This window comes from Lepisma saccharinum, chromosome 5, assembly GCF_977018435.1.
Source record: "Lepisma saccharinum chromosome 5, izLepSacc3.1, whole genome shotgun sequence".
NCBI lineage: Eukaryota > Metazoa > Arthropoda > Insecta > Zygentoma > Lepismatidae > Lepisma > Lepisma saccharinum.
Window position 1 is genome coordinate 64,992,054 of NC_139233.1, and position 17,048 is coordinate 65,009,101.

General features: G+C 34.6%; 1 protein-coding gene across 1 annotated transcript in view; it reads right to left on the minus strand.

Annotated features, from left to right (window-relative positions):
• The window catches only part of tim (timeless), a 96,872-nt gene that overhangs the window by 32,010 nt on the left and 47,814 nt on the right, over positions 1–17,048 (minus strand). Inside the window, exons 10-16 of the mRNA XM_083122590.1 lie at positions 15,680–15,822; positions 13,500–13,666; positions 13,251–13,385; positions 10,430–10,663; positions 5,026–5,152; positions 4,287–4,386; positions 1,437–1,629 (exon numbers count right to left, since the gene is read on the minus strand). Coding sequence (XP_082978716.1) covers positions 1,437–1,629; positions 4,287–4,386; positions 5,026–5,152; positions 10,430–10,663; positions 13,251–13,385; positions 13,500–13,666; positions 15,680–15,822 — 1,099 coding nt within the window. The remainder of the gene's footprint in view (positions 1–1,436; positions 1,630–4,286; positions 4,387–5,025; positions 5,153–10,429; positions 10,664–13,250; positions 13,386–13,499; positions 13,667–15,679; positions 15,823–17,048) is intronic.

Here is a 17,048-nt window from a genome sequence, read left to right on the forward strand (position 1 = left end):
ATTGAGTCAATAATGTTTTTTTTTATGCAAAAGAATGTTGAACATTCAGAATGAAAGTTTACTTGTAGTGACATTACTTCACGAGTCACCGGCAAAAAACTTCACATTTAGTTAATATTATGCACTACTTGCAAATATACTTCAGAAAAAATTGTCGATTTGGAAATCTTGCAATGAATGGTTTCTCAAATATGGAGAGCAAAGGAAAAAAACACTTTTGCAAATGATTTTATCAAGTATCAGGGGGAAAAAAAGAAACAAAATGATTAGCAGCAAAATCAAGGAAGTAGGGTGGGTGCTCAGAAGTTATTTTTCTGAAAAAGGGTACAAAAGGATCAATTTGTATATTCCTGTCCATTATGTACTGGTTACATACAAAATAACTACAAGAAAAAACAGATTGTTTTGTCAATTTTAATAATTATTTTTATATTAGTATAATACAAGGTTATAAAATATATTGCTTTTGAGTCATTCCATATGAAATCAACACAGCCCACAACCTGACCAAGTCCGATTTTCATGAAATTTGGGGAGTTGAAACTTAGTAACTATGAAAATTTTGAGTCTCGTGCATCTTGTAATTGTTAAATTATTCAAGGTCAAAGTTCGCATATATTGCCTTTTTATAGCCCGCTTAGTTATACTAAGTGTGCTGTAACTCCACCCCTATTTTGCATAGGAAGCTCAAATAAAGCTTATTGTTTAGGGAATTGAACAAGCTTTCCAGTGATATTAACAAGCCTACCTTTGGATAAAAATATAATTTTGTTACGTGACCTTGACCGTGAATATCTCAAAACATGGCATCACCAAAAATCGTGAAAAAAATATATTTGGTCCCTCATGCCATACTCTAAAACATACCAAAAAATCATTCTGGGACTGCAATGGGATCAGAAGATATAAAATAATATGTGTAACTACGTGACTCATAAAAGCCTCATGAAAGAAATAGGTTAGCTGTGTGTATCAAGCACAGGTCCAGCATATTGTTGACCGCCATATTGAATTCAATGCAAAAATTTCAAAGGAAAGGGGGTGATGTGATATATCACTGGAAAGTTTGTTCAATTACCTGTACAATAAGGTTTATTTCAGCTTCCTAGGAGCGGAGTTACAGCACATTTAGTATAGCTAAGCAGGCTCAGAAAGGGCAATTTATGATAAACTTTGACCTTAATTTAACAATTACAAGACGCACAAGAGTCAAAATTTTCATAGTTACTAAGTTCCATGCATAGTTTAAACTCCCCAAATTTCATGAAAATCGGATTTGGTCAGGTTGGAAATTGCACATATCTGTGTTGATTTGGCATGGAATATGACTTTTGTAACATACATTTTTTGTTCTCATATTTTGAAGCAGGCTGCAAGTTTCTTGGATGTATTGCACATTCAACAACAAACACCACTCTAGCTCCAGGTATACTTACTGCTTTATGTGTTCCATCATGTTAAAACACCCCTTAGAGTCTGGTAATTCACTGACGCTTTCCAAGAAGAGTAAGAGAATATGATTTGTTGCTACTAAATCCTGAAGATACTGTTTACTTTGAAACTTGGGATTATAATGTCGCAAGAGAAGAACAAATAGGCACCGTAAATTTTCTGTGGTTCCTATTTGCACTGGAATTGAAAATATAGTAAATGTTAAAGTGTAAAAAAAATAATTATGAAAACAAATTACCAGGCAGGAGAAAGATTTTTATTGAATCACAAGACTGTTTTTGATGACAATATCAAGAATAAAATCCGATGTCTCAAAAAAAAAACTAATATGGAAAATAGTGAAAAAATAAATAAAAGTATTGAAAATTCTACTTAAATTGCACAGAAATTGTATCTAAGAAACAATACTTCTCAGAACATTAACTGAAAGCAAATGAGATTTACAGAAGAAAACACTTATCGCACATATAGTAAAAAGTAAAAAGAACTCATGTCGAAATGAAAATTATAAAAGCATATTACTTTTAGAGTGAACAGTTTAAAAGTTCAATGAACAAGGTTGGAAATTTCAGTGTTTAAAGAAGTAATATAATGCAGAAGAGATGCACTACACATACAAAAAAATAACTGAAAGAGACTGATGTATAAGCTATATTGGCATTCTAATGTCAAAACTTCACATCTACAATGGACAATTCCCAATACAAGAATAAAAAAAAAAAAGTCGTAAATTAAATCACAAGATAACACAGTATCACGAAACACCTAAAATAATTTTCTGAATGTGATGCATTATGAACAGATTTCTTGACAATTAATAGTGAGGATAAGAAATTGAACATTTCATATAATGGGCAAGGTGATTCAAAATTATTATCAGAGTTTCCATAGTCTATAGGTTATAAGCAGGTAATAACATGATGGAGATGGAGATGCTAAAAGAATATGAAAGGGTAATTTAGTCCAGGTGCCAAATGCCTAAAAGTGGTATAACCTTGACTTGAGGTATGAATAAAATGTATTGACTGTTTTTGAAAGCTTATGTTATGTACATTTCAGATCCAATTGATGCCACTCTGTCAACCTTGAGCAATTTGAGAAATTCAGATAGCATCCAATATGGCAGACTTTCCCGTTAATGACCTATATCTCAGTAAGCACTGGTCGTAAACAGAACATTTTCTTAAAGTCTTGATCCTCATTAGATGGACTACGAAAAGATTTTCATTAGTTTTTCGTTAATATCAGTGGTTTTAGCATAATTTAAAAAATAACAATATCTGAAGGCAGGGCCGTCTCAAAGTTTGTGGAGACCCCTGGGCAAAATGTTTTGTGCCCCCCATTTTTTCTTTTTCTTTTTTACTAGGAGCTTTATTAGCTCAACATGTTAACCACCAATTTTCAGCAGTTGAAATGGTAGACCTGATTTTAGTATCAGTAGTCTTTCATAATCGAACATATCGGAGATAGATTTGCAGGGAGAATAGCGCAGTTAAGTTACAGGATGACAATTGTAGCACTAAAGCAGCAGTAAAATTCTGCATCTAAATGTCTACAGTATATTATGAAGAATGATCACCGTAACTACAATATATAGTACATACTAAGGGGGTTCAGACGGAAACAGAGAACTGAGCATTAGACTGTACTTATGTACATAATTTATTATAAATGATATTATTTACAATGAAGAGTAAATATGTCACTACATATGCACGGTCCATCTACTGGACAATTACCGACAGGTTCATTGTGGAAATTGTATGTAATGTATCTTATGTAATTTTTCACAAGCATAGACAGCTGGTTAAAAGATTTTTTGGTGGAGGCCCTTCGCAGCTTCCTTTTGGTGGGGACCCCAGGGCAATTGCCCCAGTTGCCCATAGGTTCCATCAATCTCCCAGATATGAATGCATAAATTATAACAGTGTCAAATAAAACTTCCTAGGTTACCCTTTTATATAAACAGTTTTATTTCACTGTTTTCAACTTTAAAATTATAGATCTCAAAAAGCCTAACAATAATGTTAAATCGCCTTGTATTTAAAGATGGACTCCAATGCCAAATGCTGTAAATTAAGATCTTATTCCATACAATCAATACACAGCATTAAAAAAATTAAATTAATATGATTCATTTCACAAATGTCTTGCTTGCAGCAATTTGATAAAAATATAAATCCTGAAGCAGCAACTGAGTTTTCGCTGAAATTTCTGCATAGTAACTGTTTGACAAACAAAGGACCCATGTTCTAATGCTGAGTACTCTAATTTATCTAACATAAACAACTGTAGCAGAATTAATAACATAGTCAATTGAAAACCTGTCACAAAACCTGGACAGTATTAACCAGGATGGTCTGATATGAAATTGTATTACAAAATGGCAAATACTTTATTAAGAAATTTGAATAGGACTCCAATGAGTCAAACTTCTCCATAATATATGACTGAAGAGTTTTGCCTCAGAAAAGAGTAGTTGCATATTAGAAATTTAGTTTACAACAATGGGGCTACATGAATTAAACTTTTAGATCCTTAACTTTCAGTGTGTGAACTACTTATTATAAGAGCATCAATAAAATTATAGTCAATTTTGCCAAGTCAAGTCAATACTGTAACAAGTTTTTACATCCCTAAGGTTTATTAAAGTAAAATAAAACAATAAAAAAATCCATGGACTACTGAGAAACTGCTTGAGCAGACTAAGTTTAAATATAGTAGCTTACTCACGGTGAGCCACCTTAATTTTCAATTCAACAAATTAAAATAATAGCTATTTATGCCTTAAATTAGAATATAACACCTGGAAAGTCCTGAATAAGATATCTCACCTTGCAACATTTGTAGCCGTTCTTTATCCTCTCTGCTTAGGTGAACAATCTTCTTGTATGTGACAACTGCTTGAACAAACTCTCGTATTGCAGTAACAACCTATAAGGGTAATAGTAAACAGCATAAATCTAATATTCATTTAAATTGGTGGTGAAATTCACATTTACCCCTTTTCGTGTCTGTCTTTATGCCATGAAAACACCTTCTTCAAAATTATGTTTGCTGTTACTATGAGCAAATTGAAGAACATGAAATAGCAACGTATCAGTGGCATGTCCAGAAGAGAATTTGAGGAGGATTTTTGACAGGTCATTGTTTTCACGACCGGATCAAGAAAGTGTGGGGCATTACCCCCACACCCACTATACACCTTCATGGCATGGTGCTAAGCACAGGGGAGCACTTTACCTTTTTTTCGTTGTTTTCATAAACAGTATACATGTATGTGTGTGTGTTCTCATGCAAGACTATTTTCATTATTATTTCAGTATTGACAATTCCTAACACATACACATGTAATATATATAAAATTCTTGAACTCTACGCTCTTTTTTCAGCCCTAAAAATTATATAACACTGCTTCATTGGAACCATTAAGATGAGGGTCCCACTGCATTTTACTTTTGTTTTACTTTCAATGCACTATTAAATAATAAATGTCAAGACTTCACACACAAATAAAAAAACTTCCTAAAAGCACCAGAGCAAACCATCCTCCATTCAGAACTAAACACTTACCAGATGCATTCTACGTAAACATGGCTTAAGGTCAGTTTCCTGATGTTGGTACGCTAACTCCAACTGTTCACACAAGTTTACTCCCTCAAAGGTAAGGTATGACACAACATCAAAGGAAAGCACTGGGCTAAGTAAGGAAAAGAAAGCATAAAATCCATTATACACAAATACTAAGCATTGTTATTGCTTTGGTCATATTAGAAAAAAGCAACCACCACACATTACAAAATCCACACTAAAACAAACACATTATCCCTGACCAGTCGTCGGCCAATAAAATTATGCTTGCCCGGGCTGGACTCTTGAAAGGCTGTTTCACTATATAAACTGATTGAACAATCAAGGCTTATCAAGTTGAAGGTGCTAATTCTTATTTTCAAACTCATCCATGTAATCATCCTTGTTTATTTTTATTTATTTGAAAAATCCTTGTATGGAGGGAACCCAATAAGAGGATATCATCAATGAAAAATAACATACGATGCACAAATAACAAACATAACAGCAATAAAATAACAATGTCCACTATCCCAGTGTGATTTATGTATGTCTGCAAATCAGTACCAGTATCACATGGTTATTGCTTTGTTCATTGCAAGAGTTTCCACATAATATTGGTACAAAATCAGTAGAAACTTCAAATTTTGCATAACTTTCAGGATAATTACATTCCGTGAAAGTGTCACGTAGCACTTTTGCAGACCCCGCAAAACACCAGAAATACCAAAAATGTATTGGCTGGTATCAGTAAATAAATCCAACTGATACTTTCTGATACAGATACCACTAATCTTATCAGATACCGATAGATGAGCATCAGTATCAGCTCAGCACTAGTCACTTTTTTTACACTTTATAACTTACAGCATACTATTGAACAGTGGTGTGCATTCAAGGTAAGCTACCGAAGCACTGCTTTGGCATGCAAGTTGAATTTTGCATAATTCCCAGGATACTTACGACTCCCCGATAGTTTCGAGAGGAGCCCGTGAAAGACTAAAATGCTGCCGCATGGTAGTGGCGTGCAGTGTTTTTATCAAGGCAAAGCCTGCCCCTTTATGTACTATTGTTTATTTAAAAATTATATATTCAGTGCTTCGGCTATCTAAATAGTCACCGCACACTACTGCTATTGAATGTGGTTTTAACAGTAGAAAGTAGGGTTTAAAACTGATTTGGACTCACTTTCCAGGGTTCGCCAAGCAATGGAAACAACTTCAGTATGATTGATGTCCAATTGCTTTTGTTGTTAATGAGGTTTGATTAATTTTGTCTAATAAATATAATAATAAAGTTGTATTAATATTAAAAATGTAATTAGAAACCCTAATATATCCTTAATAGAAAAATATGGGTGGAATGGATTTTTGTTGTTGGGACAATGTGAGATCAAATTCCAACTTGTCAGCCAACAAAAACCCAACCTTTCTCACACAACTCTGGTTGGTTTTAATGATTATGGGTTACTTCAGTTCTCTTGTGTACATAATTTTCCTATCCTTTCACATTAACTGCAGTTGTTTACATTTCTTGATTACTTATTTTATAAACTCACCTGTTCTCGTTTATTTTCTACCAAATTAGTGCACCTTCTAATTTACTTTAATAGCCCATGAGGGCCACAGTCTACCTAATGACTAACAGCCTCACCCCCACATGCCTCAGCCAAGTTGGGTGATCATTATGGATGTGCCGAAGCCGATTACAGATGTATGAAAATCTGCAGAAAATTGACATATCGGCATCAGTATCAGCATTGGCAAAAATCCGATAATATAACCGGTACAGATTATACTAGAGTTTTACCTTCTAATAAGTTTTATATTCTAGTTTTGTAAAATTTATTGAAAACAGTACATTGCTGTTGTATTGGAAATTCAAAAATGAGTATTCAAACCTGAAGCAAGTTCTGATACAATACTTGGGCATGCCTGCTGCATCAGTATTCAGTCATTGAGTATTCAGTGTTGCTGAACAGATTTGCGATAAGAGAAGAAGTAGGTTACTTCCTGAAGTGCTTCCAAATCTCGTATTTCTGAAGTTGAATCTGGCAGAACAGGAATTCATTTGCATTTCAAAGAACTGCTTGTGTACTAATGTTAAATCTCTATGATCACTGAAATAAATTAATGAATGACTCACTCCCTCCCTTTTTTTAAGTTTTGGCCTCAGTGTTCGGAATCTCGTAAAATCCCATGAATTCCTCAAAAATATTAAAATTTTCATTTACAGTTCGAATGCAAAATGTCAATTGTTCAAGGATGGATATGTCACAAGTTTCGTCAACCATAATAGCAAAATATTCCCGACTTTTATTAATATCTGCTACCATGGAGCGCAAAACAGATCTCCCTAATATATCAATGATCTCATTCTGAATGTCATGCGAGAGCCATTCGTAGCCCGAACGTCCCATCCACTCTCCTAGTTTATGCACATCTTATTTTGAAACTCTTTTTAGTAAAAATGTTAACAGTACTCATAATTATATACTTAGTATATAATAATAAGTCATGTGTTTTGCTCTCTGGTCATAGCCTCCCCAAAGTTGATGGTTTAGCGGTCTCAGTCCCCCAAAGTTGATGGTCTAGAACATTTCAAATGTGTATTTAAAGTTAAGATCATGTGGCACAATTCAGAGTAATTTTACAAGAGAAGCAAAATAGTACATTAGATTATCTTAAGCAAAATTATTTGGGGGGCTCTGCCCCCACATCGATAACATTGGGGGGCTCGAGCCCTCCCAAGCCCCATAGAGTCGGCACCTATATATATACATATGATATGCAATAGAAATGTACATAGCTAATTTATTTTTGTCATGCTGAAAACAACATTCCATTTCTGTTTAATAATCTTATGTACCGGAATCGGTTAAATATCAGTTCCAAAAATTATCGGTGAGTATATCGGCATCGGTAAATTTTCAGCTTCGTTACATCCCTAGTGATCATCCAACCAGTTACAGGTGATGTGTGGTCAGCAAGCCAGCAGTCATTGTTAGAGGTTTGCATGACCAGGTTACACTACTACCAAAATTATTCATCCTATTTGTTGATGATATCACGCTTATGCATTCAGATTTATCGATTACTTTATATGCAGATGACTCCCTTCTTGTCCATGTTGGAGAAACATACGAGGATGTAAAGGAGAAAATGGAAAATTCATTCCCCACAGTATTAAATTGGTACAACATCAACAACCTGAAGCTTAATGTTGCAAAGATGAAGTCTTTGGTACTTCACACTGGTAAGGGAATCCTGACTAGCACGATATGAAGCGAAAGTACCTTTGAGCAATCATTAAAGTATCTCTGAATCATTATCGACCACCAGCTAAATTTTAGCCTCTAAATAAATAACTATATTCGTAAAATCTATCACCATATTTACATATTTTGGAAAATTCGTAAATATATCAACAGAAATCTTAGTAGACATTTCTACCTTTCCTTTATTCATCCCGTATTTGAGTATGGTGCTCGTCTTATTTTTGACGGTAACTTAACTCATCTGATGAAACTTGAAACAATCCAAAACAATTGTTTAAGAATGATTCATATGCACCCACAAGGAAACAATTCCCAAAAATTGCGCAAGACTTACAACATACCCACAGACACTTCAAGAATACATTACATCTACCTCAATAAGGTATTCCATAGTATTCATAACAAATCATCTCCATTGCATAATAGGCTACTCTGAGGTCAGTGTCTGAAATGCCAGATCGTCCTTACATAGAGACCTAGTAATCCCCAAACCTAACAAAAGCAGATTTGGCCAGAAGTTCATCTTGTACCTACAGTGGTTCCGGCGAAAGAACAGACTTGGAAATTCTATTTTTGTCTTTTCTATCGAAAGCAATGGAAGGTTACATGAACAGCTGAACCAATTGCCGTGGTGAGAGGGAGTTCTCATGGTATTCTGCATTGCCAATTTTTTCATTTTGGGTCATTTTCGAAACAGGCCAGCATGACGAAGCCTAATGGTTGCCTCCACATAGCAAGCGATGGGTTTCAGATTCCCTGCATCTCCCTAAAATGCAAGCAAAGGGGGCTTGCTGACAGGAAGAGGTGTCTTGTACGACTGGACAAAAATCAGGTAGCAACATGTGGCAACACCACTTTTCCCCCCTTGAACTGGAGGCGAAAAGTCTGGGTTTCCTCAAGTCCAGTCTTTGGCCGGGCGGACTTTAGCAGTCAAACTCAGTACCAGCAAAGTGCAGTTCTGCCATCTTCTTCATTCACATGTTCATTGTTGTCAGTGCTCCCCCCCCCCCCCTACTCTATATACATATATAATTAATTAAAATTTTCATCCTCTTTCCACAAACAGTCAATTCCATATCCACAACCACACATCCTTAACTTCCAATTTCTTCTCAATATGTATGATATATACGTATATTATGTTATAGAACATTCTACAAATCATGTAAACATATTAAATCATCTCATTTTCATTTGACGTAGTTTAATTGATAGGCATTTTTACTATATGGGGAATGATCAAGCCATTACTTGTATTAATTCATTACCGAAGCATAGATTTCTTATAGCAATAAAATTATTATATTAGAAATAATATTGTGACAAAGCAGATATACAAGAAAAAAAAAGGAAACCAAACACTCAATATGCTGACCAAGGCAGAATTTATTTCATTTTAAATCATAAACTAAATGTTACGTTTCAACCTTCTAGCAAGGTCTTCTTCAGACTCTGTACCAAATACAAATTAAATAAGGTACAAAACAGGAAGATAACAGGAAAAAAAGTTTCCTGGACCATATTTAAATTGATCAGGGAAAAAAGGTTCCTGTGTCGAATTTAAATACTTTACAAATAAAAAGGTTCTTTACGGTCCAGAACCCATTTACGCTTGCTGAATTTCTCTCCTGGACCGGAATTGAATTTATTTACAATTCCTGGACCTTTAACAACCCTGCTTGAAATAGCAGATGTTCAATTCAAACCTACCCATTTCAATCACTAGAACAAGAGAAATAGGGGATAGCAATTAACATCAGATGAAAGAAAACTCAACAAATTTTGGAACATAATTTCAGATGTTACACTCCTAATAACTTAATATTGCAAAGGCAGCATGAAACTCAACAAAATACACACACACACTAACTCTCAAGAAAAATGATTTCACATTTACTTACACCTATTCTTTAACTCTAAATCACAAGATGACGAGTTCGATGCAGCACACTTCAAACTTACTTTATAGCTGTAAAACGATAAGTAATTTATTCAATTATTTTGAAATTAAATTACTGGAAAATAATAAACTTTTAAAATAACTTAGTACTAATCATGCATTTGATTCCACCCTATCATGCATGCAATGTAGTATTTAATTTTTACAAAACTAAACAAAAACCACATCACCTTATATGCTCCAGTTCCAGTTCCAACTGCGTGGCAAATTTGAGGAAATATGTAACCAGCCAAAAGAAATGCGAAGTGTCAATCTGTAAATGGAGATTTGAAAGCATTTGTCCATGTAGTTCATCGACCAGTGACCCATAGCCTTTTAGCAGAAAATCGACTGTGAACTCCTTCAGTAGATTGGAAATATCTTCATCAGTTGGTGTGTGATGGACAAGGGCCTTTATATTCATCCTGCAATGAATCCATAGTGTTAGTATTTTTAGACTAGTTGATGTTTTAGACCATTAATTAGAAATTTCTGGTATACAATGTTGCACTTTTGGACATTTATTATTATATATCAATCAGTCAAGTCAGCTGTTCTGAAACTTTTCAAATTGCGGAGCCCTTATCACGCAAAGACAAGGCCCTGGCCCAACACTTTTTGTATGCTTTTCAGAGCAAATTTATATTTTTACAGCCAATGAGAACTTTGGAATTAATTTGAAAAGTATTGGTTTTACCTAATGCCCTACGTACATTTTAGTGTTTCGTATGGTCTTACATCCAGTAAAAAAATCAATTATTTCATAATATGGAATCAAAGAAAATGCTATTAAAACTGCATGGTAAGTATTTGTAATGAAAAAGTGTTTGTATTCGTGACTTCAATGTGATGAGTGCCCTTGTTTCTTCTTGCAAAGTTCTTTCAAATCTGACTCTATGGAGGAAAGTTGCAGTTTAAAGCATTTAGGCTACGAAGCTTGTCTTTAACCTTTTGCCACCCAAGCGTCTCGAACAAGATACCCAAATGTAACCCTCACTGTCCCAAGCGTCTCGATCGAGATGCTGTGTCAAGGTAGTAGTTTTTATGTTATAACTTTTCTAATTTTGGCTAGAATTTCGATTTTATTTCTTTATATTGTTCCTAACACATGTATTTAACAGAAATGGTTTTTTGCATTTTTTTTTGTCTTCATGAAAATGGAGGGGAAAAGGTGGGAAAAGGTACTTCTCTTTTGCGGCTCTTTTCAACGTCAATTTTTTGCCGACAAAGGAAGACCGGCTTTGTTGTTCTAAAGCAATGCTTTTCACTCCCTCCTGCTATCTGCGTTCGAAGGAAGCTTGTTTATAAGTATCCGATGTCAAAATGAAAGTTTTCCGTGAGGGCGGAAGCAGGGGGTAGGGGTAGGGGAGGGGGAAAACTGGTTGTTGAATCTGCGTTGTGAGAATGGGAATTCGAAGCACGCTGAAGGAAACGTTTGTTTGTGAGCACAAGTGTTCCACAATGTTGAACAGAGGTCACCCAGCATTGTCTAAAAATAGAATGTCAAGCAGCTGCAAGAATCTGCGTTCATTTTCCAGTGCGTTCTAGCTTTTTGTCCGTGAAAGTTGTGCGTAGGTGTGTGTCGTTTTGTGCCCAAGTGCGAGGATATTTTTTGACTGAAGTGACATACTTCCAAGGACTTTTTTGTCATCTACGTGTTTGTCAAAAGTGTGCTAGCGATAATTTCTATGTGCATTTTGAACTTTTCATATCCTTTTTTCGGGAGGGTGGGGGGAAACCCCATTTTTAAAAAAAATATCGGGGGATTTCCCCCCTTTTCCCCTCCATATGTGCGCCGAATGTGCATAAATTATATATCGTCTGAATCTGTGATTCATTCTGCGTACAACGGTATATCGTTCATATCTCCAGAGCAAATAGTCTCTGAGCTAAAGCCATTTCAAGGTACAACTGCATTTTGAAGCTTGAATCAGTAGCGTGCCGACCATTCCTTTTGGGGGTATAACTCAAGTTACATTGGTCATATGATAATAATGCAAATATTTTTGTGTTCCTTACATGATAGCGATCATTTCCATATGCATGTCGACACTGTCATGTACTTTTTGCTTGAGGGAAGGGTGGGGGAACAAAATTTTTTTCCCGACATTTTGGAATTTTGAGAGTTAGCCCCCTCACCCCGCCACATATACACCGAATTTGCAAAAAATTCATATAGTCTGAATCTCTGGTTCATTCCGCGTACAACGGTATATCACTCATCTCTCTAGGGTAATTAGCCTCCGATCTACACTCATTTAATTGAAACTCTGCATTTTGCTCAAAATCGGCTCGGAACAGAGAGGCTTACATGTGAAAAAGGCTTTGGCGGCAAAAGGTTAAACTGCAAATGGATCTTTTACCATGCATAATTTTTAATATTCTCATGCATTTCATATAACCATTCAGTTTTTCAAATTAGAAAAAAAAATATCCGATTGTTATAAGATAACATTGATCAAAGAACAAATAAATGTCTGATGAAGAGAGCTTTTGTTCTCCTGAAGCATTACCTTAAATGCTTGCAAGAAACAAACTACAAAAATAAATTATTATACAATGCAAGTAATACATACACTGATAATAGATATGTTAAGTATATATTATTAAATAATATATTTGATTTGATTTTTTGTTATTTAGTATCACTTTTCTGACATTTTTGGCCAATGCGAATGAATACTCACCCATAACCAGGCCAGGATTTGAACCCAGGACCCCTGACATCATAGCATGCTGTGCTAACCACTCCACCATGGAGGTCAGCTAAATAATAATAGATGTATGGATGTGTTTGTTGAATATTCAATTTAAGTTTTTGTTAACATGTAACAAATTATTTAAATGCTTAACATGCATGTTAATTGTGCATAACTACTGTATCCAAATGTTCACACCAATAGAGCAAACTCTAAAAGAGCATTCATTAACTTCTTTTTAGTTCTAAGTTTTCTACTATCTGAAACAAATTTAACCTATATTCTGATCTTGACAATACATGTTAGAACTTACATGTGTGATTTATTCCTTTTTACCAGTTTCTTTCGACGAGTCTCATTTTTATCTTGTGCAGTTTGGACAGGTTTTGCAGGTCGAGCCTTCTGCATCATTGTATGTGGTTTCTGATGGACCAGTTTCACATTCCTGCTAAAAGAATATTATTTTACCATTTTGTACTAAACCTCACAATAGGAGTAACAGTCAGAACATGCATAACACCCAGTATAAATTTTTGCTGTCAAATTTGTGGAATTAATTTACCTTGTGGCTTGAGGACCTTCATCTTCATTACTCGAAGTAGAGATGGATTCCTGGTTTTCCAGCTGTGTTGAATAACCGCCATCTGATACTTCAGACGAAGTACATTCCCTCTTCTGTGTGGCTGTTTCGCCATGCCACTTTGAAGATGAATGCTGAAAATGATTAACCTGTAAGGGAAGGCAAATTACCAGGCTTCAAAGCATAATGCATGAAAACAAATTCACTGTTACTATACTGATTGATTTACTTCTTTTTCACACTGTTTTATTAATATATGATATCAAAATTTTATAGCAACTTGTGACTCATGCTATATATTAATTACTCTATTTCAGATAATATTTTCCAAGCTTTTGAAAACTGGTCATTAATGAAAGAACTCTCTAGTCAATATTAATTCTCATCATCATGATTAACAAGTATAGATACAAATGAGAAAAATAATAAAAAGTAAACAAAGATAATGCCTAAGTGCTTGCTTTTCCATGATGCTTATGTTTTAGAAGTGAGTACTTAGGTTCCTCTGTATTTATTTACTACCACGCCTCTCATTTCCCGAAATATGAAAAAGAATACTTTGCTGATTTTGTAGATTTGGAAGCTCATGTTCTAACACAATTTTTAAATAATACATGTTAATATTCCAACTAGGTGTGTACTACCCTGGTGCATGTGGGTGCAGTCCATATGCTTGTGAATATCTGGCTGGAATCTTCTTTGAGCGAGAGCTCAGAGAATAACAAAAGCAACACTTCATTGCTGTTTTTATGACAAGTATGTATTAATATAGTAGAAAATTAATTAATATTTTGTTAACTTTATATTGTGTCTTCACCTCAACAGGTTGACAGCAGCTATGAATAATAATTACACAAAAATTGCAAATGGACACTCTGAAAGAAACATGCAAGTCCAGGTTAGAACTAACCTATGGACCTTCAATGGCAATATCGACATGATAGTCAAAGTATTAATTTACTTCTTACGAACATGGCAAGACTTCATATTCCATGTCATATATGGACAAGTACTTTAGTAGTTCCCTTTCATAATATGTTCCTCAATTCTATCTTAGTTAACAACTTAATTAACATGCTCACCCAGCTCTTTTGCCATTTCTCTATCTAATTGTTTCTCTTACCTATTATATCTATCAGTAGAACATCATTAGTAAGCACCATAAAAACTTATTATTGACATTATTCAGAGGCAAAGCGTCCGGTCATTTATGCAAGAAATTTGCTAATCTTAGCACATCGAAATGAGAGCCCAGTACTACCCCTCACGCCGAACCCTCCCGTAAAGTTTCCTATTGAAGGCAATAGTGTTAGAAGCCTCAGCTCATCGCAGAAATGGTGCGAATCCCTCTGTGCTGAGAACAGCTGAACACTTCCGAACAGGTCCTTTTTTCAGCCCCCATCCCAGTGTTTACAGCCATCAAGATTGTTCCTCATGCTCAAGGAGGGATTGGTGAGGGTCATAATCTCTGCTTAGGCTCAATATTCTTAAAAAATAAAAAAAAAACAGATCGTGACAGGAAAGAAAAGATGACAAAATGAGGAATTGAGGAATGACTACTAAAAAGTACATGTAACCCCCACCCCCCTTCGAAAATCCTGAGCACGCCACTGCAAATGCCTACTATTTCCACTTGTTAAGAGGAATAGCACATATTGAATGATATGAAATCTGCTTTTCATTGTCAAAACAACAACTGGAGGTGGACCATAAAGGTTCTTATCTTTAAATGCAACAATTGAGGTGTTTGCATTTCAGTTTCAATCATATTTAATAATTCTCATTGTATAGGATAGAATTATGTCTTTTGTAGTCGTAAGGTCTGTGGTATGAGCTTTTACATTGAATTGGCAGTGAACTTGGCGTTTATCGCAGACAAATATTGTGCCCCACTCCTTTCCATTAAAAGATTGACCCTGACGTTTGGCAAATCTTGTGATGACTACGTAAAAATGTCACGCTTCGATACTGACATTATTATATCATAATGTCTCAACCAAGATAAGCTACTAAAAATTGATAACATATACACAATTTCTGAAAAACTACAATAAAATATACTCCTGATATAAATTATAATTCTGAATTGATATTATTAAATACAGAAGAAGAGAAATTTAACAATGTTTTGTGTTACAGCTAAATGCATTTTTTGTATTTACCCTAGAATCCGTTGGTGACTGCAGAGAAAGTGAAACCATTGAGGACACTCCACTATCTGCATCACTCTGGCGATCTTTCTTATTTTTAACTGGAGCAGGTTTTGGAGATTTAACCTGACACTTTTTTGACACTTCAACTTCACCTGGAAATTCAAACAGCAAATTTCAAGTTATTAGATATATAAAAAATATATTAATTATAGAAAAAATCATCCACATTCATATTGCAGGAACTATGAATTTGACAGTATTTTCAGACAACAGACAATAATTTTTTGTGATACAAAAGTCATGAAATTTAAGTAAGAACAGAAGTATTACAGTGTTCTAACCAATCAATTATGTGTATTTTGTAGGGATGGGACCGATTAATCGGTACTCTATCGGTATCGGCCGATATAGGCATATTGGTGTATCGGTTTATCGGTAAAATTACCGATTATTTTACTGATCTGATATATCGATAAATATATGATAATTTAGTGCAAAATTCTGCATTTTGTTGTAATATTTATGGATAATCTCCATGCTCTAATTTTTAAAAAAATAAATATCTAAATATGCAATTTCTTTTTCACAGCAGTCACCTTGAAACACACATTTATTAAGGAAGTCAATGAACCTTTCAGGTTCTTAAAGGACCATTTCTAATTTCATATCGGATCGGTAGAATATCGTTTATCGGTATCGGTAAATTTTATATCGGTACTTTATCGGTCTCGGCCAAAATTTCATATCGGCCCATCCCTAGTATTTTGTATATTAAGCTGCCATAGGAAGTAGAACTACATCATCAATAAAAATGAAATTTTAATTTATCTTGCTCATTGCTGTACAGTACAGAAAGCTACATTGTTATGTGATGACATTTGGGTAGTCCATCTACAAAGTAGATATTCTTTCATGAACTGCAACTGCTTTGTAAGCCAAGTGTATGTATGTATTAATAATAAAAATAGATCAGAACTACAACAGCACTTTTTTTTTAAACTTGATCTTTTACAAGTATTTTAGTTCATCAATTATTCCTATAGTTTTGGAGCTTAAATTCAATGAGAAAATTATGACACCTTTGTCTTCATTTGAAAATAACAATTAGGATTAGCAATACTCAAATACAGAAAAGGCATGAAGAATTTATGAATTCATTGTAAGTAGCCTGTGTGTAGGGCATGTGAGCAGGCTAAAGGACACCATCATTGTATTGTATATACAATATATCCATATTACACATATCCATGGGATATTACAATATCGTAAAGCATCTTCTGTTATTTTAGTCAAAACCTTGTGACAGTATTTATAGCATCCCAAGCAACCACAACCGTTGGGCCAACATTAGTTTTTACGTGGGCAAGGTTGGTTTTAT